The 26513-nt window shown below is 46.9% G+C and overlaps 2 protein-coding genes across 2 annotated transcripts in view; both read right to left on the bottom strand.

The window, feature by feature from the left end:
- Positions 1–26513, bottom strand: part of LOC132769673 (uncharacterized) — a 64736-nt gene that overhangs the window by 11242 nt on the left and 26981 nt on the right. Inside the window, exons 12-14 of the mRNA XM_067463262.1 lie at positions 6669–6819; positions 4826–5323; positions 2585–2699 (exon numbers count right to left, since the gene is read on the bottom strand). Coding sequence (XP_067319363.1) covers positions 2585–2699; positions 4826–5323; positions 6669–6819 — 764 coding nt within the window. The remainder of the gene's footprint in view (positions 1–2584; positions 2700–4825; positions 5324–6668; positions 6820–26513) is intronic.
- On the bottom strand, positions 10783–25305 carry PSMB8 (proteasome 20S subunit beta 8). The gene is made up of 6 exons (XM_060759628.2): positions 25124–25305; positions 22937–23084; positions 16490–16601; positions 16223–16352; positions 13322–13526; positions 10783–11001 (listed from the first exon to the last, which is right to left on the bottom strand). The coding sequence occupies exons 1-6, from the start codon at positions 25271–25273 to the stop codon at positions 10913–10915; spliced, it is 834 nt and encodes a 277-aa protein (XP_060615611.2). The 5' UTR covers positions 25274–25305; the 3' UTR covers positions 10783–10912.

Below are 26513 nucleotides of genomic sequence, written 5' to 3' on the forward strand. Positions count from 1 at the left end.
GACTTTGCCAAAGGCAGCTGGATGGTCCTGAGAGGAGGGAGTCCTGATGCTGAACTCCAAATTTCTCACCACCTGAGGACAAAGGTGGTGAGAACCTAATGCCCTCCAGCATTAGGATATTTCCTCCTCCTCTTCTCTCCCAATACGAACTGGAACTCCTATGGCAAATCAGAGCTGCGATGGTGCAACGGGTTAAACCTTTGTGACGGCTCAACTGCTGACCTGAAGGTCAGTGATTTGAATCTACCAGATGAGGTGAGCTCCCATCTGTCAGCTCCAGCTTCTCATGCAGGGACATGAGATAAGCCTCCCACAGGATGGTAACACATCCAGGCGTCCTCTGGGTAACGTCTTTGCAGATGGCCAATTCTCTCGCATCAGAAGTGACTTGCAGTTTCTCAAGTTGCTTCTGACGCACAAAAAAAGTGACCAAGAGCAAAGGCCTGTCTGTTGCTGCATGTCAGCACAAGATTATTAGACAAGTTGGAATTAGACAAGTATGAGTGTCAAATTATGGTATATGACTCTAGAGACTAAGGTTCGATTCGTCATTCAGGAATGCAAATCCACACTCTCCATCCTAGAAACCCTGTGATAGGATCATCTTCAGGTTACCTTAAGTTGGAAACAACTAGATGGCACACAACAACAACAACAACAACAACAACAAACAGCACTACAAGACTTCGCCTTGGACAACATCAGGCATGACAAGATGTTAATCCCGGTTTCTATCACCAACAGAATATTTATTTATTTATTTCAAACATTTGTTCCCCTGGGGGGTGGGGGCTCAGGGTGGCTTACATCCGGCACAATTCGATGCCATTACATATAAATAATACATACAGTAATACACAATAAATTGATTACAAAATTAGTTTTTAATATAAAAAGTACATTAATGAAAAATGCAATAATATTGGCTGTCTAGCCTTATGTAGAAACAAGTTCAGTGAGCACAACACAATCGGAAGCCTGTCCATGGTCCATTTTCCATAACATTATCATTATTACCATTGTCAATTATCTGCCAGCTACCCAAAGGCCTGGTCCGATCACCACATTTTCAATTTCCTCCTGAAGGTGAGGAGGGACGTTGTTGATCTATTTTCGCTGGGGAGCGGGGGCCACCACCGAGAAGGCCCTGTCCCTTTCCCCCACCAAGCGTATTTGCACCAAAGGCATGGCCAAGAGTAGGGACTCCCCAGAAGATCTTAAATTTCAAGGTGGAACATAGAGGGAGATACGTTCTAGCAGGTAAGCTGGGTCGGAGACGTATAGGGATTTATAGGCCAAAACCAGCACTTTGAATTGTGCTCGGAATTGGACCGGCAGCCAGTGGAGCTGACATAACAGAGGGGTGGTATGTTCTCTGTATGATGCTTCAGTGAGCAGTCTAGCTGCCAGCCGTTGGACTAGTTGAAGTTTCCGAGCAGTCTTCAAAGGCAGCCCCACGTAGAGCGCGTTGCAGTAATCTATTTGGGATGGAACCAAAGTGTGGCCCACCGTGGCCAGATTAGGCTTCCCAAGGTACAGACGCAGCTGGCGCACAAGTTTTAATTGTACCTGTGCAGGTACAGCTGTACCAGGAGCTCCAATTTTGTTTGCTTTATATTGAATGTTTGTTGTAGACCTAAGTTTCAGGGACTCTGCAGATAAGTGGCTTCTTTTGGCTGCAATCATAGGGCAAACCACCTGCCAATTATGGTTAGGTTCCCTGGTCCCGTCCCCTTTTTGGGTTTTGGAGGGAATAGGAGCCATTTTGGGCAGTCCACACAGAGAAGCTTTTCATACAGGACATAAAACCAAGAGCTCCTGTAGAAAGCTTTGTCTTCTACAGCTTGAGAAAAGGCCTCATAGCTTGGCCGGGGAGAAAAGGCCCCATAGCTTGGCCGAGGATTTTACAGCCTTACAGCTCCTTTGCTGAGGGAATCTGGTCCCACAGCACTTCAGCCAGCCACCACTGAAATCTGAACTCCTTCTTTTCCCCTGGAAGTCTACAAAGCTCTGCTTGGTAAGGGTCACTAATGGAAGCCAGAAGCAGTTGGTACCGGGTGCAGGGGCTCCATGCCAACAGAGGCAAAGACAGACCGCCCAGATTAGAAGTTAAGGATTTCCCCATTAGTTAAATACAGTTTATGAAGATAGTGCCTGTTCCCTGTGGACAAGATTGAGAGAGCCAATAGACTATTAAGAAAGCCTTGAAGTACCTGTTTGATTTCAATAATAAAGACCTCACTACCTCTGAGGATGTTTGCCAAAGTGCAGGCGAAACATCAGGAGAGAATGCCTCTAGACCATGGCCATACAGCCCCAAAAAAACCTACAACCCATAAAGAACTTTGTTGAACCTTTAAGCAATCTAAAGACTCTGTTTTAAGGAAATCCAAAGGCCTTTAATCTGAGGCAGCCCCGGCATCCCGTTGGGCACACAGAATTTATGTCCTGTCTACAGTCTTATGTACGGGCCCAGCGTGCGACAGCACAGTAACCATAGACATTCACAAGAATGCAGAGCTACTTCAGGGTGACTTAAACCCTGGCTACGCTGATGTTAAAGAAGACTCAGGAAGAAACTCACCTGCCAAGGGACACCAGGCAGACGGAGAGGATGGCCAAGGAGAAAGCATCTGAGTCATATTTGGTGTTCAAGATGTCAATCAGGCGTCCAGTGTAGTATGGAATAAGGGTTTCACCTGCACAGGCAGATCAGAAGAAAGTCTGCATTGACTGATTGATCAATTACATTTGTATTCCATCCTTCTCATGGAGTTGGACTCAATGCAGCTTCCAAAACAATTTTTAAAAAATTACAATGAAAATGCAAAAACAATTAAAAGCACGTAAACATTGGGAAAAACTTGCATAAATTTTGAAAGAATAAAACATCTCAATTAAAAAAGTTTTTCTGCTTCCATGAAACCTGGTTGGTAGATGAAGCCCAGTCAATTGGGGTTTGATTTTAGGGGTCCAAGGTTTGAATTCCCACTTGGTCACAAGAAGACATGGTTTGACATTAGACAACTCCACTGTCTCAACCTCAGAGAAAAGCAATGGCTAAGCTCCTCTGGAATAAGATGGTCAAGAAAACTTGTCTGCTAACCAAAGCCCAGTAATCTGATTTTGAGGGATCAGGGTTTATATTCCTACTTGGCCATGAAAACCCACTGTGTGACATTAGGCAAGTCCCATTTTTTCATCCTCAAAGAATGGCAAAAGCCAACCTCCTCTGAATAGATCTGGCCAGGAAACCCTTGGGATGTGAGTCACACTAATTCAGAAACAGCTTTAGGACACAACAAATGCAGAGATTTATAGCTAGGACAAAAGACACAAGCAAACAGGTGAATGTTGTGTTATTTTCATGCATCTGCAGACATATATGAATGGAAATAGCTCCAAAAAGATTTTCTAGGTGGTCTGGTGAGTCCACTTAGAACAACGTTTCTCAACCTGGGGGTCGGGACCTTGGGGGGGGGGGTTGCGAGGGAGTGTCAGAGGGGTCGCCAAAGACCATCAGAAAACACAAATTTTTCTGTTGGTCATGGGAGTTCTGTGTGGGAAGTTTGGCCCAATTCTATTGTTGGTGGAGTTCAGAATGCTCTTTGATTGTAGGTGAACTATAAATCAAAGCAACTACAACTCCCAAATATCAAGGTCTATTTTCCCCAAACTCCACCAGTGTTTACATCTGGGCATGTTGAGCATCCGTGCCAGGTTTGGTCCAAATCCACAATGCTCTCTGGATGTAGGTGAACTACAACTCCCAAACTCGAAATGATCAAGGGTCTAGAGAACAAGCCCTATGAGGAGCAGCTTAAAGAGCTGGGCATGTTTAGCCTGAGGAAGAGAAGGCTGAGAGGAGACATGATGAGGACCATGTATCAATATGTGAGAGGAAGCCACAGGGAGGAGGGAGCAAGCTTGTTTTCTGCTACCCTGGAGACTAGGACGCAAGGGAACCATGGCTTCAAACTACAAGAGAGGAGATTCCATCTGAACATGAGGAAGAACTTCCTGACTGTGAGAGCCGTTCAGCAGTGGAACTCTCTGCCCCAGAGTGTGGTGGAGGCTCCTTCTTTGGAAGCTTTGAAACAGAGACTGGATGGCCATCTGTCAGGGGTGCTTTGAATGCAATATTCCTGCTTCTTGGCAGGGGGTTGGACTGGATGGCCCATGAGGTCTCTTCCAACTCTTTGATTCTATGATTCTAGGTCAATGCCCATAAAGCCCTTCCAGTATTTTCTGTTGGTCATGGGAGTTCTGTGTGCCAGGTTTGGTTCAATTTCATCGTTGGTGGAGTTCAGAATGCTCTTTGATTGTAGGTTAACTATAAATCCTAGCAACTACAACTCCCAAAAGACAAAATCAATCCACCCCCAACCCCACCAGTAATCAAATTTGGGCATATCAGCTATTTGTGCCAAATTTGGTCCAAGGAATGGAAATACATCCTGCATATCTGATATTCACTCTTCTTAATAGATTTATCAAAATACAGTTGGACAACTGTATCCACAGATTCAACTATCCACAGCTTGAAAATATTCTTAAAATAACATCAAAGAAGCAAACTCTGAGTTTCCTTTGTGGAAAGAAAAAATGGGGTGTAAATAAACATAATTATAACAACAACAACAACAACAACAACAACAACTTGATTTTGCAATTTTATATATAAGGGACAACATTTGACTACACTATCTTCTACAATGAGACTTGTTCATCCATGGTTTTTGGTATCCACGTGGGAGCCCTGCAACCAAACACCAGTGGGTACTGAGACCCCAATGCCGTGTCTCCTTCTGTGTCTGATACTCACCCACGACTGCCATGGTGAGGAAGAAGAAGGCCCCCGCCAGGTACAGAGCATCCGGACGGAAGAGCTTCACCACTTTCCAGAAGGCAGCCTTGTCCCCTTCCTTGCCCTTCTCCGTGGAGGCCCCTTGACCCAGGATTTCCCAAATCAGAAGGGCCAGGCCTCCCGTTGCGTAGCCCACCAACATCCAGGACCGAGGGGCTGAAGAGAGCAGGAGAGGGGGGTCCCCCAACCAGTGCCCCACCACCTGGTTGAAGGGGGCCAGCAGGACTACAGTGGCCATTGTCACAAGGAGGGCCCGGGAGGGTTGGCCCAGAGGGAGAAGCCCCCCAAGTCCCCCAAGAAACAGTAGGCGCAGGGTGGCTTCCACCCATGCAGCCAGGGCCCCCAGGAGGGCCAGGGAGGGCCACCACCCATTTAGAAAGGAGAGGAAGACGGCATCACATAAGAGCAGGACAGAAACCTGCACGAAGAGCTGAGGGAGCATCCTGACAGCTGGACCTGCAGAGAGAGAGAGAAAACAGGAGTGACTAGAAGGGTCACCTATTGGGGGGGGGGGGGGGGGGGTTCCAAGGTATATTATCATTCTGATAATTCAGCTTAAACTGTGGCTCCAGACGCAAAATGGGGTCCCGCTTCACTCTCAAACACATGGGCAGCAGTACAAGTTTTCTGAATGCGGTCAGTTGAGACATTCACACATAGCTCCAGCAGAAAAGAGTCCTTTGTCCCACCCTGGTCATTCCACAGATATATAAACCCCTTTTCCTAGTTCCAACAGACCTCACTACCTCTGAGGATGCTTGTCATAGATGCAGGCGAAACGTCAGGAGAACATGCCTTTAGACCAGGGCCATATAGCCCGAAAAAACCTACAACAACCCACCGATTTAGATGTAGTTCTGTGAGATATATTATTCTTAGTCTGGCTCTCTACACTGTCAGGTGAGGCAGTGTGAAACTGCATTACGTGATATGTGTCTACACCAGGTATGGGCCAATTTGGGCCCTCCAGGTGTTTTGGACAAGCCACACTCTCTCAGGCTGGATCTACACTGCCCTCTATCCCAGGATCTGCTTTTAATCCCAGACTATCTGTTTGAACTGGATTATATGAGTCTCCACTGCCAGATAAGAAGATAATCTGGGTTCTGATCTTGGGATATAGGGCAGTGCAGATCCAGCTTCAGTTCCCTTCTACACTGGCATATAAAATCCAGATTATCTGCTTTGTAGTGGATTATATGGCAATGTAGACCAGGATCTGATCTCAGATTATCTGCTTTGGATTATATGAGTCTCCACTACCAGATCTGGGATAAGAAGATAATCTGGGATCAGATCATGGGATATAGGGCAGTGCAGATCCAGCTTCAGTCCCCATCTACACTGCCATATTAAATCCAGATTATCTGCTTTGTAGTGGATTATATGGCAGTGCAGACAAGGATCTGATATCAGATTATCTAATTTGAACTAGATTACATGAGTCTCCAATGCCAGATAATCTGGGATATAGGGCAGTGCAGATCCAGCTTCAGTCCTCTTCTATACTGGCATATAAAATCCAGATTATCTGCTTTGTACAGGATTACATGGCAGTGTAGACTCATATAATCCAGTTCACATTACCTGGATTATGTCTTTTGCAGCTCAGTGGATTTAGTAGTTGTAAAAAGTGGGTGTGAGAAAGCTGGGAACAGCTTTCTACTTGATATACAACACTTCCAAAACAACTACCTCTGCCTCCTGGCATGCTCAAGCCAAGGCAGCCATCATCCAACTATTGGCCCTCTTTCCCCTTCAGATCTAACTCGTTGAGTCCCCTAACCCAACTCAGGCTTACCTTCCCTCTGGACTCCACGGGAGAAGATCTGCTTCTGGAACGGTGCAGGCGGGGGTTTTGTAAAATGTAGTTTAGTTTCACTTTCTCTGACTGCAGGGGAAACCCAGCTTTTTCCTCCTCCTCGCAGATGAGCTGCGGTTCCACGGACGGCCTGAAGATGGAGCCCGCGCGCTGCTTGGAGGATGCTCTTCTATTGACCTTGGCTCCTTCCACACAACCCTATAACCCAGAAGATCAAGGCAGAAAATCCCACAATATCTGCTTTGAATTGAGTTATCTGAGTCCACACTGCCATATATTCCAGCTCAAAGCGAATAATGTGGGGTTTTATTCAGCTGTGTGGAAAGGGCCATTGAGAATTAGAGCAGCAGGTGAGGCAGACACATAGAATCAAAGAGTTGGAAGAGACCTCCTGGGCCATCCAGTCCAACCCCATTCTACCAAGAAGCAGGAATATTGCATTCAAAGCACCCCTGACAGATGGCCATCCAGCCTCTGTTTAAAAGCTTCCAAAAAAGGAGCCTCCACCACACTCCGGGGCAGAGAGTTCCACTGCTGAACGGCTCTCAGAGTCAGGAAGTTCTTCTTCATGTTCAGATGGAATCTCCTCTCTTGTAGTTTGAAGCTATTGCTCCGCTTCCTAGTCTCCAGGGAAGCAGAAAGGAAGCTTGCTCCCTCCTCCCTGTGGCTTCCTCTCACATATTTATACATGGCTATCATGTCTCCTCTCAGCCTTCTCTTCTTCAGGCTAAACATGCCCAGCTCCTTAAGCCGCTCCTCATAGGGCTTGTTCTCCAGACCTTTTATCATTTTAGTCGCCCTCCTCTGGACACATTCCAGCTTGTCAATATCTCTCTTCAATTGTGGTGCCCAGAATTGGACACAATATTCCAGGTGTGGTCTAACCAGAGCAGAATAGAGCATGGGGAGCAGGACTTCCCTAGATCTAGACACTATGCTCCTATTGATGCAGGCAAAAATCCTATTGGCTTTTTTTGCCGCCACATCACATTCCTGGCTCATGTTTAACTTGTTGTCCACGAGGACTCCAAGATCTTTTACACACGTACTGCTCTCGAGCCAGGCATTGTCCCCCATTTTGTATCTTTGCATTTGGTTTTTTCCTGCCTAAGTGGAGTCTCTTGCATTTGTCCCTGTTGAACTTCATTTTGTTAGTTTTGGCCCACTTCTCTAATCTGTCAATCCTGGAGTTCTAGGAAAATTACCATTCACAATTTGGCTTATTTCCATTTGAAGCTATGAGGGTTGACTTGGGTTTGGATGGGAATATTTTAATAAATCAAATGCAGAAATAATCCTTAGAATGTGCTCTTTAACTACCACTATTCACTTTTCCACATAATCACCAGACAATTGGATACATTCCTGCCAACGATGAACAAGTTTTCTGAAGCCGTCACGGTTCCTGGTAAATTTCAAGTCTGTGCGCTTTCATTTCAGGTGTCAGCATCCTGGCTACCCATCGTGCACAGATCTTCCGATAGCCAAGCAAAGCAATAATGTGACCCACATATTCTTGTGAAATGCCCTTTATGCTTGAAATTTCTCTCTGAGTGATCCTGAATCAATCTGTCAACCTTTTGCTTGTGAAACTCGGTGGGTGCTGTCACAGGACGTCCAACTCTTTGTCACGCAAGTCAGATTTTCCCACCTCAACGTCTTTAAACTTACTCACCCAACGACTCACAGTATTCACATTAACACATCACCATAAACAGCTTGCATTCTCTGATGAATCTCCTTCGGGGTGACACATTCTGCTGCCAAGAATTCAATGAGTGCATGTTGCTTAACTTGCATTGACCAACCACGTTCCATACCTCGCACTTTAACAACACAACTGTTCAATGCTAAGGCTTCCCATCAAAATGGAACTGTAGAGGAGAGTCTACTGAATAAGCCAGTGCCTGCTGCATACTGGTACTGCCATCTGTTGAGGAGTTACAAAAGTGGAGGCATTGCTTTTCATTCAACCCTTGTAGAAACCAGTGAGATATCATTGGATCACATGGCATGTTCCATGCAATGACATTTTCTTTTCTTTTTTTGCAAGGGTGCTCTTGTGCCCATATTTATGGCCTCTGTTTCAAAACCACCAGAGGAGTTTCACCACATCATGAAGAAAATCCTACTGCCCAACAACAACGACAACTACTACTACTATTACTTTATTTTGTTGCCAAGACTCTTTGCCAATGAAGGCTACGTTGAAACCCTCCTTGTTTCCCTTTCACTGGAAACTTAAGAATTATTTAAATCGGGCATTAAATGGGTATTTATTATTTATCGTGTCTATCTGGCCACTTGGAGTGCCTCTGGGGTTGCCGCAAGAAGGTCCTCCATGGTGCATCATGTGGCAGGGCTCAGGTTGCATTGCAGCAGGTGGTCTCTGGTTTGTTCTTCTCCGCACTCGCATGCCGAGGATTCCACCCTGTTGCCCCATTTCTGAAGGTTGGCTCTGCATCTCGTGGTGCCAGAGCGCAGTCTGTTCAGTGCCTTCCAAGTCACCCAGTCTTCTGAGTGCCCAGTGGGGAGTCTCTCATCTGGTATCACCCATGAATTGAGGTGCTGGGTTTGGGCCTGCCACTTTTGGACTCTCGCTTGCTGGGGTGTTCCAGCGAGTGTCTCTGTAGATCTAAGAAAACTATGTCTTGATTTAAGTCGTTGACGTGCTGGTTGATACCCAAACAGGGGATGAGCTGGAGATGTCTCTGCCTCGGTCCTTTCACTATTGGCTGCTACTTCCCGGCGGATGTCAGGTGGTGCAATACCGGCTAGACAGTGTAATTTCTCCAGTGGTGTAGGGCGCAGACACCCTGTGATAATGCGGCATGTCTCATTAAGAGCCACATCTACTGTTTTAGCGTGGTGAGATGTGTTCCACACTGGGCATGCATACTCAGCAGCAGAGTAGCATAGCGCAAGGGCAGATGTCTTCACTGTGTCTGGTTGTGATCCCCAGGTTGTGCCAGTCAGCTTTCGTATGATGTTGTTTCTAGCGCCCACTTTTTGTTTGATGTTCAGGCAGTGCTTCTTGTAGTTCAGAACACGGTCCAAAGTGACTCTCAGGTATTTGGGTGCGTTGCAATGCTCCAGTGGGATTCCTTCCCAGGTAATCCTCAGAGCTCGGGATGCTTGTCTGTTCTTAAGGTGAAAGGCATTAAATGAGTATGCAAGTACTTAATGTGTAATGGGCTTGATGTACTTCAAACTGTTCTAATTTCATGGGTTTCTTATGGATAATAGTTTTCCATGTCTGTAGGTCAGCCTGTTTCAGTTGTACTGTATTAGTGTATGTTGCAAGCCGTTTTGGGTTCCCTGTGGGAGAATAAATCCAAAGCTGTGGTGGCGTGATGGTCTGAGTGTTAGGCTATAATTCTAGAGGCCAGAGTTTGAATCCCCACTAAGTTAGGAAAACACACAAGGGTTTCCTTGGGCAAGTCATGCACTCTCGGCCCCAATGGATTCTATAAGTCAGAGCATAATTCAAGGTGCTGGTTTTGACCTACAAAACCCTGCACGGTTCCGGTCCAGTGTATCTGTCCGAATGCATCTCCCTCTACGTCCCACCCTGGAGTTTGAGATCATCTGGGGAGGCCCTGCTCTCGACCCCACCGCTATCACAAGTGAGGTTGGTGGGGACGAGGAGCAGGGCCTTCTCAGTGGTGGCCCCTCACCTGTGGAACTCACTCCTGGGGGAAATTAGGGCATCAACATCCCTCCTCTCCTTCAGGAGGAAAGACGTGGTTGTGGGACCAGACAACTAGATAAGGACAATCAGATGATTAGGACTGACAGGACTGACAATGTGGAAATGGAATTTGGACTATGAGATAGCAAACACTGACCGTCAATGAGGAGTAATTGGGTTTGTATTGGTTTTACTGGTTTTATTGTTGTAATGCAGGAATGGTTGTTTAACTGTTAATTGATGCTATATGTTTTACTACTGTTATGTGATGCTGGCATCGAATTGTGCCTTTGTAAGCCGCCCTGAGTCCCCTTCGGGGTGAGAAAGGCGGGGTAGAAGTAACCGAAATAAATAAATAAATAAATAAACAAACAACTCTAAGATGTAAACATGACAACAATAAAAAGGGAAAACTTGAGATACTTTATTATTGCCCCGTTTGTTGCACTTTGCTCCTGTGCCTTTCCCTCCTTCAGCCCTGAGTGTCCACACATCTGACATTTGCAGTTTCCAGTTGGACCCCAGTTTGGTTTCACTTCTTGGCCTCGGCATACTGGGAGAGCAGTTCACTGACGTCGGTGCGTCCGACCCGGATCCAGCCGTCTTTCTGCATATGGTACACTAATTGGATACAAAGAGGGAACATGGTGCGAGTTAAAAATGTGCAAAACAAGATCCAACTCTCACTACCCAAAAAACAAACAAGAAAACCAAAACAAAGAGATGGAATACTGGGACTGAAAGAATCAGAAGCAGAATGTTGCACTCCAGAGTAGGAACAGGACCCTCTAATCATTAATTACACCACACCTTGGATGAAAAAAGAGTCATCTTTATTTGAAGAATAATTGGAACCAATAAAAGAGATGAATATAAAGTTGATAAAAGTCCAAAGGCAAAAAGCCAAATAAGCACAACATAAACAGTGTCCAAACATAGGAATAATATCAAAGATCCAAAAGCTTGCTATTTAATTCCAGATGCAAAGAAATATCCAATGCCTTCTATAAAAACCATGAACATAGCCACTGCTAATCCACCAGAAAAGCCAGGAAACCTAGAAGACGAGGCCACAAGAATATCCAAAAGACTTGACTTGAAACCAAACAATGCCTGGTCTGAAGGAAATTCCCTAAGAGCTCAATTTAAGTCCCAAAAACTGATTTCTACTCCCCACCCCCCACCCCCAGTCTTGGACCTTAATTGCCGAATTCTTTCTGACCTGCGTAAATATTGGGCCTCTCTACGGTTCTAGCTAATTTCCAGCCGGCAGCTGGTCTTCTCTATCTCTTCATTAACTGCAGGTGTGAAACTATCTTGCAGACTCGAGCCTGGAGAAGGGACTGAACTTTCCTACAAACTTGAGCCTGGAATTTTCTCATGAGAACTCAGCCTTTCTCCTGACCCTTCTCGATCAGAGTCTGCAGTAACCTTATTGTCTCCATTTTGCACCTCATCCTCATTAACATCCAAGACAGACTCAGAAACATTAGAAGGGGAAAACACTATAACAGATTCAGGGTGAAACACAGGTTGAGTCCCAACACAGAACTCGCAAAAATTGCTTTGAGGGACTGCAATTTTTCAGCAAGCCAGAATCTAAGGGATAACAACAACAACAACACTGTTCTGTCATGCGCTGGGCCTGTAACAATTGACTTTGAATAGGACGTGTACTTTGTGCCCAGCGGGAAGCCAGGGTGCCTCGAAGAGAGGCCCTCAAGGGTTTTCCTGTAGAAATGGTCTTAGAGTCTTTAATGATTTATCAAAGTCCTTTATAATTGAACAAATTAAACAGATACTTCTCAAATCTTCAATGAGTCAAACAAATGCTTCAAGGCTTTGAGTCAACTGGTGGCTTCCTTACTCTTGTCCTCAAGGGACAGGCAACTGTCTTCGTTAACTATTCTTTCATTTTAAGAGGAAAACCCTTTTTTAGCCTCTCCCAGGCTGTCTACTATCTAAGCTTTACTGATGTGGGTCCTACTACCGGATTCAAACTGTGTCTTGAGCACCAAGTAGACCTACCAGTAAAGGCTTGCAGATTCTCCAGCTGGAGTTCTTTGGGTCTGTAAAGCTGCTTTCCCCCGGAATTTCTTAAGAAACCTTTTAGGGCTGTTTCCCTCAGATGCTGTAAGGCTGAGAGGCTGTGAGCTCCCTGCCAGAGCTTTGAGACTGTTCTCCCCGGAATTCCCTGGAATTCTTAAGAAGTGAAGCTTTTCTGTGGGTGAAGCTACTCCACGTCCTATAGCTTGGTTTCCTTCTGTAAGACTAACTAAAAATGGCTCCCTCTCCTCCCATGTCCCTGGGAGAAGGGGCGGATCCAAACTTAACAATGATAGACAGGTGGCTTGCCCCATGACTGCAAACCAAGGGAAGTCACTGTTTGCAAAATCCCTGAAGCCTTGGAATGCATGCAAACATTTAATTGAAAGAAAATAAAGTTGGAGCTCCTGGTACAGACGTACCAGAACAAACACTTTATTTATATTCCGCCCTATCTCCCCAAGGGGACTCAGGGTGGATCACAGTACACATACACAGCAAACATTAAACTTTTCTGTGCCTTGGAGGTTGTGCTCAAATCCAGTCACAGGGGGAGTGCTATCACCCCATCCTCTATGACAAAGAGCCATCAGGACTTCCTCCTTCCTTTTGGACACTGGCATTTTCTGTCATTTTTCTTTGATGGTGTTGTAAAATACCTCCCCCACTTTTTAGCGGTACCTAATTGCTCTACTTACAGTTCTAAGCTGTTTTTGAACTGCTTAGGTGAACAGTGAGCTGGGCTGGCAATTAGGTGCTCACCCTGACCCAGGCTATGAACTGGCAACTGCTGCCGGTCGTGGTTTACCAGCTGTGCTATATCCCGGTCTGCTATGCTTATGGGAATCATAGACCAAAATAGGATCTTCCCCAAGTTCTGGTCAGGCGTACTTACTATTCACCACTCCACCCGAATAGGCATCACGGTGCGTGGCATACGAAATGGCTTTTCGGCCAAGGTCATAGGCTTCCTCCACAGTCAGGTCAGGACGGTGCCCGCTGTCCAGCACTCCGTAGGCATAAGTGTTTCCGCTTCCGGTGGAGAAGAGGGGCCCACTCAGGCGTACCCCGTTACTGTCTATGTAATAAAGACCTGGTCCCTACAATTGGAGAGATCAATAATTGGAGGAAAGGTTGTCTCTCAGAAGCCTCAATGCCCACTCCTGTCCTTACCACCCAGCCAGAACCCAACTGGCAACTGTCAGCCAGAGGACTGGAGGACCCAAGACTGCGGAATGACCTTCCAGAAGAGATGCAACAACTAGATCATCTATTGGAATTTAAGTTGCAATTGAAGGCCCATCTCTTCCAGCAGTCCTACCCCACCAGTTTTAAGTTGTGATATTTTAATTTGCATTTCACCTGTAGATTTTAATTTGTATTTAAACTCTGTGTATCTTGTTTCATCTCTTGTTAGTGTTTTATCTATTGTTTTAGCAATGTTGCTGTTGTTGTTGATGATGAGGACCTGCCAGGCCTTGCTACAGTTCCAGGTACACCTACTCCTAGCAAATACTTCATTCCCAATCCCCTAAACCACAGCCCTCTCTCAAATGCATCCACCATGTAAGAGGCTTTTAGGGATGACCGTGAGACCCCTCCCTTCCAGTCTCCAACCTCAATCTGATTAGCTACCTCCATGGCTCTTTGAAGTATGGGATGGGTTGCAACTCCTAGAATCCCTTACCATTGGTTCTGCTGGCTGGGCCTTTTGTGGGCAACTGTCTCAACATCTCCCAGAGTCACGTGACTCCCACCCCTGAGACTAGAGCCAAGAGGGACATTTAATCACCCATATACATTTGGTCCTTCTTTGCCATTGGATGTTGTGCAGGGATGGGCTCAGAGCAGGCCTTGAGGCCTTTTTGTGACCTTTAGCATCTCTAGGTGTTTTGGTTAGGAAAGATGGGTGAAAATCTTTCCCAGGGGTGATAGGTTTAAGTTCTCTCAAAACCTGAACTTATTTTGTATTTTTCAAGCTAAATACACAGCGGTAGAAAACAGGATTCTCCATAGCTGTGCTGCAGTTGTGCTTCTGCTATTTCTATCATTATTATTATCCTCCTCCTCATCATCATCTGGTATTCAACATCAGCTAATTAGTTATGAATCGATAACTAAGTAACATCTCCTAGGCCACCCTTCATAACCTCCTTTGGGGAACAGCAGCTGCAGCGAGTGACAGAGCTCTGTTCTGCCGGCAATTGGGGCAAAAGGGCATAGTGTTTCGAAGGCTCTTCTGCCAGAGAGTGAGGCTGCAACAAGGGACAGCGACAAGGTTCCTGCTTCTTCCTTTCACAGGCTCATTCCCTGGCAGGAAAGGGATGAAAACATCATCTCCCCGTGCTCTTATTTCTATGATACCCCCTCCACCCCAGAAAAAAAGGATATCTACAACAATTGACACCAGTTTTTATGTCAGGTTTTACAATGTATGGCAATGTAATATAGCTGAGTCATGCACTGCTAATAGGCTTCTATCGGAAATGCTGAGTCATGCATTAACTGTATATAGGGAATCAATTGGGGAATGTGTTCTGGCCTAGTCCAGGTGATTGTGAATGATGCAATCCTGGGTTTGAGTTAAGTTAATGAGTTGGGAACCAATCAGAGATTGCTATGTGTAATTGTATAGAATTGTATATAAGGAAGTCATGTACAGTGTATATTTCTCTCCTTGTGCTGTGATGCTGTTCGTCGAAGGCTCTATGTAATTGATTAAAAGAACCTGTCTGCTAAGACAAGATATAACTGTGTGCTGTGGTAAGTTTGTAGTGTCATCTAGATTGGAGGGGAAAACAAAACACCAGATTAGAGAGATGGGCCAAAACTAACAAAATGAAGTTCAACAGTGACAAATGCAAGATACTCCACTTTGGAAGAAAAAATGAAATGCAAAGATACAGAATGGGGGACGCCTGGCTCGAGAGCAGTACGTGTGAAAAAGATCTTGGAGTCCTCGTGGACAACAAGTTAAACATGAGCCAACAATGTGATGTGGTGGCAAAAAAAGCCAATGGGATTTTGGCCTGCATCAATAGGAGCATAGTGTCTAGATCTAAGGAAGTAATGCTACCCCTCTATTCTGCTTTGGTTAGACCACATCTGGAATATTGTGTCCAATTCTGGGCGCCACAGTTCAAGAGAGATATTGACAAGCTGGAATGTGTCCAGAGGAGGGCGACTAAAATGATCAAGGGTCTGGAGAACAAGCCCTATGAGGAGCGGCTTAGGGAACTGGGCATGTTTAGCCTGAAGAAGAGAAGGCTGAGAGGAGATATGATAGCCATGTATAAATATGTGAGAGGAAGCCACAGGGAGGAGGGAGCAAGCTTGTTTTCTGCTTCCTTGGAGACTAGGACGCGGAACAATGGTTTCAAACTACAAGAGAGGAGATTCCATCTGAACATGAGGAAGAACTTCCTGACTGTGAGAGCCGTTCAGCAGTGGAACTCTCTGCCCCGGAGGGAGTGTGGTGGAGGCTCCTTCTTTGGAGGCTTTTAAGCAGAGGCTGGATGGCCATCTGTCAGGGGTGATTTGAATGCAATATTCCTGCTTCTTGGCAGAATGGGGTTGGACTGGATGGCCCATGAGGTCTCTTCCAACTCTTTGATTCTATGATTAATAGTAAAACTGACAATGGCCGGGCATGTGCTCAAGTGTCTGTAAAAGAGTTCCAGAGTGACTGCAGTTTTTGGGAGCAGTTGACTGAAAATACTGTGCAGGAAGAAGCTACTGGAAAGCGCTGAAGTTGTGCAACTGACCTGCTGCTGAATTGTGAAATTAAACATTTTACCTTCTTGTCCCATCCGCACACCATGCTGCCCACAGAGAGGCCCATCCCTCGGTACTCGCACAGCATGTTGGCCAACAGCTTGGAGGCTGCTGAGACGCTGATCCGTTCCTTGTTGCGCAGGTAATAGAGTCTGGATCCAGAGAAGGAAAGCATGGGGTTGGGAGTGGAAAGAAATGGAAATAAATGGGAGTGGAAGAAGCCAAGGAGCCTCAAGTCCCCCTATTTCTGACAAGCAGAGGAGGACCTTCATGGGTTCAGGAGACACACCTGCAGTGCTTGGCCAGGAGGCGTTCCCAGTACTGGCAGTCCGCAGCACTCCCTGACATGGTGCCCAGCAAGTAGGGGTTGATCTCAATTACTTTGTTGAAAAGCAGAGTAGCTGCAGGACAGGAGTAAAATGGGAGAAGGAGAGACATGAGAAGAAGTCTGTGGAATCATGGACTTGGAAGACATCAAGGGTCATCCAGTCCAACCTCTTTCTACCATACAGGAAAACATAATCAAGACCCTCCTCATACATGGTCATCCTCTGTTTAAAACAGTGGTTCTCAACCTGTGGGTCCCCAGGTGTTTTTGGCCTACAACTCACAGAAATCCCAGCCAGTTGACCAGCTGTTAGGATTTCTGGGAGTTGAAGTCCAAAACTTTAGGGGATCCACAGTTTGGAATCACTGGGTTAGGGGATTCTGGGAGCTGCCGTTCTTATTTATTAGTCCAGATCCATCATTGTTTGAGTCCACAATGCTCTCTGGATGTAGGTGAACTATAACTCAAAAACTCAAGGTCAATGCCCACCAAACCCTTCCAGTATTTTCTGTTGGTCATGGGAGTTCTGTGTGCCAAGTTTGGTTTAATTCCATTGTTGGTGGAGTTCAGAATGCTCTTTGATTGTAGGTGAACTATAAATTCCAGCAACTACAACTCCCAAATGACAAAATCAATCCCCTGCCCCCAACCACACCAGTATTCAAATTTGGGCGTATTGGGTATTTGTGCCAAATTTGGTCCACTGAGTGAAAATACATCCTGCATATCTGATATGTACATGATGATTCATAACAATATCAAAATGACAGTTCTGAAGTAGCAACGACAATAATGTTATGGTTGGGGGTCACCACAACATAAGGAACTATATTAAGGGTCGCGGCATTGGGAAGGTTAAGAAACACTGATCTAGTGCATAATATACTGAGATTATTCCTTCCGTTGTCTTTGATTATTTCAGAGGAAAGTGATGGAGAACCATCTCCAAATATCCTTTGCTTACGATAACCCTACGAAACGCATGGGGCCATCAACAGGCAATTAAAAAGTACATTTGTTGTGTGCTTTCAAATAATTTCTGACCTACAGGCCGCAGGGTTTACTTGGTAGAATTTGTTCATAGGGGCTTTGCTATGACTTTCCTTTGAGGCTGAGAGAGTGTGACTTCCCCAAACTCACTAAATGAGTTTCCAGGAGCAAAGGGAGAATTAAAAACATTGGTCTCACTTTCATATAATCCAGATTATCAAAGCAGATGATCCACATTATGTGCTTTGGACTGGATTATATGAGTCTTGTTGTTGTTCATTCGTTCAGTCGTCTCCGACTCTTCGTGACCTCATGAACCAGCCCACGCCAGAGCTCCCTGTCGGCCGTCACCACCCCCAGCTCCTTCAGAGTCAAGCCAGTCACTTCAAGGATGCCATCCATCCCTCTTGCCCTTGGTCGGCCCCTCTTCCTTTTGCCTTCCACTTTCCCCAGCATCATTGTCTTCTCTTGGCTTTGCTGTCTCCTCATGATGTGGCCAAAGGACTTCAACTTTGTCTCTAGTCTCCTTCCCTCCAATGAGCAGCCGGGCTTTATTTCCTGGAGGATGGACTGGTTGGATCTTCTCGCAGTCCAAGGCACTCTCAGCACTTTCCTCCAGCACCACAGCTCAAAAGTGTCTATCTTCCTTCGCTCAGCCTTCCCTAAGGTCCAGCTCTCACATCCGTAGGTTACTACAGGGAATCCCATGGCTTTGACTAGGCAATGGATCTTGGTTGCCAGTCTGATGTCTCTACTCTTTACTATTTTATTGAGATTGGACATTGCTCTCCTCCCAAGAAGGAAGCGTCTTCTGATTTCCTGGCCACAGTCTGCATCTGCACTCATCTTTGCGCCTAGAAATACAAAGTCTGTCGCGGCCTCCACATTTTCTCCCTCTATTTCCCAGTTGTCAATCATTCTTGTTATATGAGTCTACACTGCCATATAATCCAGTTCAAAGAAGATAATCTGGATTTTAGATGGCAGTGTAGAAGGGTCTTAGTCCCCCAGAGTCTTAGTCTAACACTCAAATCATGCTGTCTCTCAGGGCACATGCATGGTAGCATAGAGATCCTACCCAAAGAAAGACTGCTATCAAGGGGTAGAGTCCAGATTCAGTCTGGCAGTCTTTCCTTCCTGAAGCAGATAACCGCTTTTGTTGGCTTGTCTCCAGTCAAACCGGTCTAGCAGGGTTTTGTAGTATGCCAAAGCATCTTGTAGCATCTTACATACACTATATCCTCTTCCTCAGATCTATGAACCTTGCATCTGAGGAACTAGACTTACGGGGCACCTACACAGAGGAATTAAATGAAGTTTAACACCACTTTCATTGCCATGACTCAATGGAATCATTGGAGCTGTAGTTTGCAAAATCAGGCATTAAACAGGGATGTGTCATTGCCCCAACTTTATTCTCCATCTTCATCGCTATGATACTTCATCTTGTTGTTGGGAAGCTTCCCACCGGAGTGGAAATCATCTATCAGACAGATGGCAAGCTGTTTAACCTCAGCAGACTGAAAGCCAAAACCAAGGTTACAACAACGTTATAGAACTCCAGTATGCTGACGACAACATCATCTGTGCGCATTCAGAAGAAGATCTACAAGCCACTTTAAACACCTTTGCAGAAGCATACGAGAAGCTTGGCCTGTCATTGAACATCAAGAAAACCAAAGTGCTCTTCCAGCAGTCACCAGTCAATCCCTTTCCAATGCCAGAGATACAGCTCAATGGTGTAACATTAGAAAATGTTGATTATTTCCGCTACCTTGGCAGCCACCTCTCCACCAAAGTCAACATTGACACTGAAATACAACACCCCCTGAGCTCTGTGAGTGCAGCATTTTTCCAAATGAAGCAGAGAGTGTTTGAGGACCGGGACATCCGTAGGGATACCAAGGTGCTTGTTTATAAAGCTATTGTCCTCCCAACCCTGCTATACGCCTGCGAAACGTGGACTGTCTACAGACGTCACATGCAACTCCTGGAACGATTCCATCAGCGCTGCCTCCAGAAAATCCTGCAAATCTCTTGGGAAGACAGGCGGACAAACATCAGAGTGCTGGAAGAAGCAAAGACCACCAGCATTGAAGCGATGGTCCTCCGCCATCAACTCCGCTGGACCGGCCACATTGTCCGGATGCCTGACCACTGTCTCTCAAAGCAGTTGCTCTACTCCAAACTCATGAAAGGAAAACAGAATGTTGGTGGACAGGAAAAGAGATTTAAAGATGGGCTCAAAGCCAACCTTAAAAACTCTGGCATAGACACTGAGAACTGGGAAGCCTTGGCCCTTGAGCGCTCCAGTTGGAGGTCAGCTGTGGCCAGCAGTGCTGCAGAATTTGAAGAGGCACGAATGGAGGGTGAAAGAGAGAAATGTGCCAAGAGGAAGGCGTGTCAAGCCAACCCCGTCCGAGACCACCTTCCACCTGGAAACCAATGCCCTCACTGTGGGAGAACATGCAGGTCAAGAATAGGGCTCCACAGTTACCTACCGATCCACCACCAGGATACCACTCTTGGAGGACCATCATCCTCAGACTACGAGGGATCGCCTAAGTAAGTAAGTAAGTAAGTTTTGCAAAGTCTTTAGTCTTCTCTACCACCGTGCTAGTGTCAGCTCTTGGCAGATTTTGGAATAAAAACAAGCTCACAAGGAGATTCCTTGGACACGCATTTATTATTTGATCTATCCAAAGCAAAGTGAAAGCTAGTTCCAACTGTTTCCCGCCAAAGCTGTGGTATTTCCCCTATCCATCCCCACACCCCTCTTTCTTATCTATTCTAACGGTTCCATTCCATTCCCACAGAACATGCAACATCATTCAAGTTTCTCTCCCCCCCCCCCCCCCCTTTGTCCAGATGGCCCTTATCAGCCTTCAGTAATTCACTCCCAATTGTCAGGGAGTGGATTTCAGCTTTTGTGGACATAAGCTTGAACGGACACTTCCTGACAGCTAGTGCCTCACCAAACCACATCACCATAGCATTGAGCCATGGCTGTCAAAATAGTATCAAAGTGCACCAATTCTACAACGTAGATGCACACTTACTGTACCAAGGCTGATGACAGCCACTCCATTTGCTCACTTATTAGTCCCAACAAGATCCCTTTGCAGACTGATATTCCAGACTAACATTCCTCTCTTTTTGAATTCTGTCCCCAGGGTTTGGAAGAGTCAATGAATCTTGACAAAGCCTTTTGACCAATGTCTCATTTTAAGTTGCAGCTGAGGGTGGGAGGGGTCATTGGGGTCCACAAGGGCTAAGGCAGCCCAGCCTTGATATGGCCACATGTGTCACTGTGCTGGTACAGCTGTACCAGAAGCTCCCACTTTATTTGCCTTGTATTTAAGTGTTTGCTTGCAGCCCAAGGCTTGGGATTTGGCAGAAGGGTGGCTTCCTGTTAAAGTTTGCAGTTATAGGGCAGGCCACCTGTCCATCATCATTAGGTTCCTTAGTTCTGCCCCTTTTGGGTTTTCAGAAGAGAAGGGAGCCATTTTTAGTCAGTCACACACAAGGAAGCTAGTCTATAGGACGCAGACAGCTTGTCCCATAGGAAAAGCTTCATTCCTCAGGATCATCCGGGGATCATCCAGGGAAATAGAAACAGAAGGAAAAGATCCCAAAGGCTCTGGCTGAGAGCACACAGCCTCACAGCACCAGAGGGGAAAACAGCCCTGAAGTTCCCACAGGACAGCATTACAGAACCACGGAATTCCAGCTGAAGTATCTTCAAGCCTTGGCTGGTAGGTTTACTCGATGTCCAGACGCATTTGGGATCGGTAGTAAGACCCAAACCAGCGAGGCCCAGATAACAGAGAGATTATAAAGGGTTCTTCCTCATGCTGAGAAAGTACAGTTAATCCAAGTCAGTGCCAGTCTCTTAAAGACTAGAATAAGAAAACCTTGAAGTGTTGTCTGAAGATTTGTTATTTGTTCCTTAATAAAGACTTTGTTGTACCATTAAAGACTCCAGAGACCAATACTTCAGGAAATCCCTAAGAATCTCTCTTTGAGGCACCCCGGCTTCCACTGGGTTTAAAGTATACGTCCTATAGAATAAAGACAATTTGTTCAGACCCAGTGCGTGACAGAACAGTCACCCTTTGGGGGACCCAAAGAATAATAGAATCCTAGAGTTGGAAGAGACCTGGTGGGCCATCCAGTCCAACCCCCTGCCAAGAAGCAGGAAAAGCACATTCAAAGCACCCCTGGCAGACGGCCGTCCTATGAAATGACTGCAAAAGTTAGTACCTTTATACTAAACTTCCTCTAGTGCTACACAGGCGGCATTCAAGTTTTCCCATAGGACAAAAGGGCCAGAGGATTGGACTGCGTGACCCTTGCGGTCCTTTCCAACTCTATGATTCTGTGACTTCTGCTGCGTCATAGGACATGCTGTCCATTTGGATACGTCAGGACCAATGCACAGAAACCATGCTGCTGGCTCTCCTTGGGCCATATAGTAACTAAGTTCCATTTCATAGAATCATAGAATCCTAGAGTTGGAAGAGACCTCATGGGCCATCCAGTCCAACCCCATTCTGCCAAGAAGCAGGAATATTGCATTCAAAGCACCCCTGACGGCCATCCAGCCTCTGTTTAAAAGCTTCCAAAGAAGGAGCCTCCACCACTCTCTAAGGCAGAAAGTTCCACTGCTGAACGGCTCTCACAGTCAGGAAGTTCTTCCTCATGTTCAGGTGGAATCTCCTCTCTTGTAGTTTGCGTCCTAGTCTCCAGGGCAGCAGAAAACCAGCTTGCTCCCTCCTCCCTGTGGCTTCCTCTCACATATTTATACATGGCTATCATATCTCCTCTCATCCTTCTCTTCTTCAGGCTAAACATGCCCAGCTCCTTAAGCCGCTCCTCATAGGGCTTGTTCTCAGACCCTTTATCATTTGAGTCGCCTTCCTCTGGACACATTCCAGCTTGTCAATATCTCTCTTCAATTGTGGTGCCTAGAACTGGACACAATATTCCAGGTGTGGTCTAACCAAAGCGGAATAGAGCATGGAGAGCATGACTTCTCTAGATCTAGACACTATGCTCCTATTGATGCAATTTCCTTCTGAAACACCGAGCAAAGACACAATCCAACTCACATTGTTGTGTGCCTTCAAGTTGTTTCCAACACATGGAGACCCTGAGGTGGTTTCCTGGGGCTGAAAATGTGGGACTTGCACAGAGTTCACCCAGAGCAGGGATTCTGAACCAAGTCTCCAGAGCTGTAATCCAAGACTCAAACCGCCATGTCACACTGGCTTTATGCCCAACTTTATGCACTTGCAGTTAAATTTATGGTGCTGTAACGCGCCAACAAGGTGCCAGCTGAAATAAAGAAAGTCATAATCTTCCCCCTTTCTAAAACCCACCCACACTTTCTCCTCCATGGTCCACAGAAGCACTCACAGATGTATTTGCCGGCCGATGCCCGAGAGTCGGTGGCTACAATCACTCCATGTTGGAACGTAAAGGCCAGGGTGGTGGTCCCGTGGGCCAGCTCGATCCGGTGCCCATCAGCACTGCCTTCGCAGTGGGTCTGCAAGAACTCTGAAGGCTAAGAGAAAAGGAGAACTTTGTCAAAGGCTTTCATGGCCAGAATCACTGGGCTGTTGTAGGTTTTTTCGGGCTATATGGCCATGTTCTAGAGCAGTGGTTCTCAACCTGGGGGTCGGGACCCCTGGAGGGACCGTGAGGGAGTGTCGGAGGGGTCGCCAAAGACCATCACAGACAGTATTTTCTGTTGGTCATGGGAATTCTGTGTGGGAAGTTTGGCCTAATTCTATCATAGGTGGGCTTCAGAATGCTCTTTGGTTGTAGGTGAACTATAAATCCCAGCAACTACAACTTCCAAATGTCAAGGTCTATTTTCCCCAAACTCCACCAGTGTTTACATTTGGGCATATTGAATATTCGTGCCAAGTTTGATACAGATCCATCATTGTTTGAGTCCGTAGTGCTCTCTGCATGTAGGCGAACTACAACTCCAAAACTCAAGGTCAATGCCCACCAAATCCTTCCAGTATTTTCAGTTGGTCATGGGAGTTCTGTATGCCAAGTTTGGGCCAACTCCATCATTGGTAGAGTTCAGAATGCTCTTTGAATGTAGGTGAACTATACATCCCAGCAACTACAACTCCCAAATGACAAAATCAATCCTCCCATCCAAAAAGGTAAAGGTAAAGGTAGTCCCCTGACATTAAGTCCAGTCATGTCTGACTCTGGGGTGTGGTGCTCATCTCCATTTCTAAGCCGAAGAGCCGGCGTTGTCCGTAGACACCTCCAAGGTCATGTGGCCGGCATGACTGCATGGAGCGCCGTTATTCTTCCCACTGGAGCGGTACCTATTGATCTACTCACATTTGCATGTTTTCGAACTCCCATCCCAACCCCACCAGTATTCAAATTTGGGCATATTAGGTATTTGTGCCAAATTTGGTCCAGTGAATGAGAATACGTCCTGCATATCAGATATTTACATAACGATTCATAACAGTAGCAAAATTACAATTAGGAAGTAGCAATGAAAATAATTTAATGGCTGGGGGGTCACCACAACATGAGGAACTGTATTAAGGGGCCGTGGCATTAGGAACGTTGAGAACCACTGTTCTAGAGGCATTCTCTCCTGACATTTCGCCTGCATCTACGGCAAGCATCCTCAGAGGTAGGTCACTAACAAGCCACCCCAAACAACTGCTAGGGCATCAAATGCTAATCAAGGTGGTCAGTTGAAACATTCACACCTGGCTCCAACAGGCAAGAGTTCTTTGTCCCACCCTGGTCATTCCACAGATATATAAACCCAATTTTCCTACTTCCAACATACCTCCCTACCTCTGAGGATGCTTGCCACAGATGCGGGCGAAACGTCAGGAGAGAATGCCTCTAGAACATGGCCATATAGCCCAGAAAAACCTACAACAACCCAAAAGGAGAGCAGGTGCTTAGCACACCTCCCTTTGCGACTTGTCCATCTGCTTCAATGGCTTCTTTGTGTAGCCTGCCATGGTGGTTGTGAGAGTGGTGCAGCATTTCGGGACCAGGCTGTTAGGAATTGAGGGGGTTGAAGTCCAAAACTCCCTAGAATCATAGAATCAAAGAGTTGGAAGAGACCTCCTGGGCCATCCAGTCCAACCCCATTCTGCCAAGAAGCAGGAATATTGCATTCAAATCACCCTTGACAGATGGCCATCCAGCCTCTGTTTAAAAGCTTCCAAAGAAGGAGCCTCCACCACACTCCGGGGCAGAGAGTTCCACTGCTGAACGGCTCTCACAGTCAGGAAGTTCTTCCTCGTGTTCAGATGGAATCTCCTCTCTTGTAGTTTGAAGCCATTGCTCCATTGCGTCCTAGTCTCCCTGGAGGGAGGGTCGAAGTTGACCCATGCCTGTGTAGATGCCCCTTGAGCTGTGTTTAGGAAAGGGAAAGCCCTGAAGTTCACACCCCCACCAAACTAAAACCCTTCCCTCCTGGCTCCCGGGTTCTAAAGGCAGTGGGCTTCCAAGGCAGCACTCTGCACGCGCTCAGAGGCTCCCTCCCTTCAAAGGTCGAGCTCGGATCAGGCTCCCGACACCTTCCCCTCCTTCCTTCCTTACCTGCCTCCCGAGCGGCACAGCGATGCGAGGTTCTCGCAACCCGAAGGCGAAGTGCCCGGCCTCGTTGGGGGAGACCCGAAGGTGTTCCCGGGGGTCCCAGTCCCAAGCCTTGGAGGGCAAGGGCGCGCCGCACACCTCCTGCAGCGCCATCGCCCACGCGCGACTGAGTTCTCCTCTCTCCGCTCCCGAGAAAGTGAAAGCAAAAGCGAAAGGAGGTTTGGAAGGAAGGGAGGGAAGAGGAAAGAGAGGGGGTCTCAGGATGTAGGAGGAAGCCTTCCAACCTCCGTTGCGTCCCAGGTCCCAAGATCTCTCAGGGTGGATCTGGGAGCGAAAGCTCTCCACTCCAAAGCAACTTGAGTCCCAAAATCTTTCTGCCTTGCAGCTTCAAAGCCTGACTGTTGGGAGTGTTAGCTGGCCCTGATTGTTTCAGGTCTGGCCTAACACTTCCCAACAAAGGATTCCCCACAGGCAGGAAGCAGCCAGGCTTTGAAGCTGCAAGGCCATTCAGTGCTTATCAAAGCAGCCAATTGCAACATTCATACAAGAGTTCTTTCTCCCACCCTGGACATTATTCCACAGATGTATAAACCCCACTTGGCTAATTTCCAACAGACCTCACAACCTCTGAACAGGGGCGGCTCGTCCATTACGCGAAGTAAGCCGTCGCAGAACACTTTTTTTTTTGCCAGGGGCGCCGAGGCACCTCTGTAAATGCCCCTCGACTGCCACTTGAGGAGCGCTCCCTCAGCTCACAACAGCCCTAGCAGTCCGGGGGGAGTCTCGGCTTTCTTGCCTCGCTGCCGGGCGATCCTCTTCCCAAAGGGGCCGGGCCCTTGAGCCTTGCCTAGCCCCTCTCATTCCTGCTCCACCCGGCCACCGGGTGCGCGAGCAGAGCCGGTGCTCAATCGTTCTCCGCGTTCGATCCCTTCCCCATGACGGATCCCTTTCCCGATCCCCCAGCGCTCCACCCGCCTCCCCTCCTCTCCCCAATCCGCGGGTGGGCCAAGGGGCGGAGCCACCGCGCCTGGCCCGCTTCGGGTCCAGAGGTGTGTCTGAAGACCCCAGCGTGCGCACCAAAAGTCGCCTCTTCTCCTGACTTTCTCTTCAGCCATTGGGACCAAGAGAGAGAGATAGAGAGAGAGAGAGAGAGAGAGAGAGAGAGAGAGAGAGCCCCTCCGGCTGGAGGTATCTCCCACCTCCGCTCCCTCTTTTGTTTTTGTGCCTACCTTCAGGAAAGGTGGGCACCTCCACCTCTCTCTCTCTGGGTCCCAATGGCTGAGGAGAAAGTCAGGAGAAGAGGTGACTTTTGGTGCACACGCCGGGGTCTTCAGGCATGCCTCTGGACCCAAAGCGGGTCAGGCAAGGGAGTAAGTGCGGCAAGTGTAGTTAC

Source organism: Anolis sagrei, chromosome 2 (assembly GCF_037176765.1).
Source record: "Anolis sagrei isolate rAnoSag1 chromosome 2, rAnoSag1.mat, whole genome shotgun sequence".
NCBI lineage: Eukaryota > Metazoa > Chordata > Lepidosauria > Squamata > Dactyloidae > Anolis > Anolis sagrei.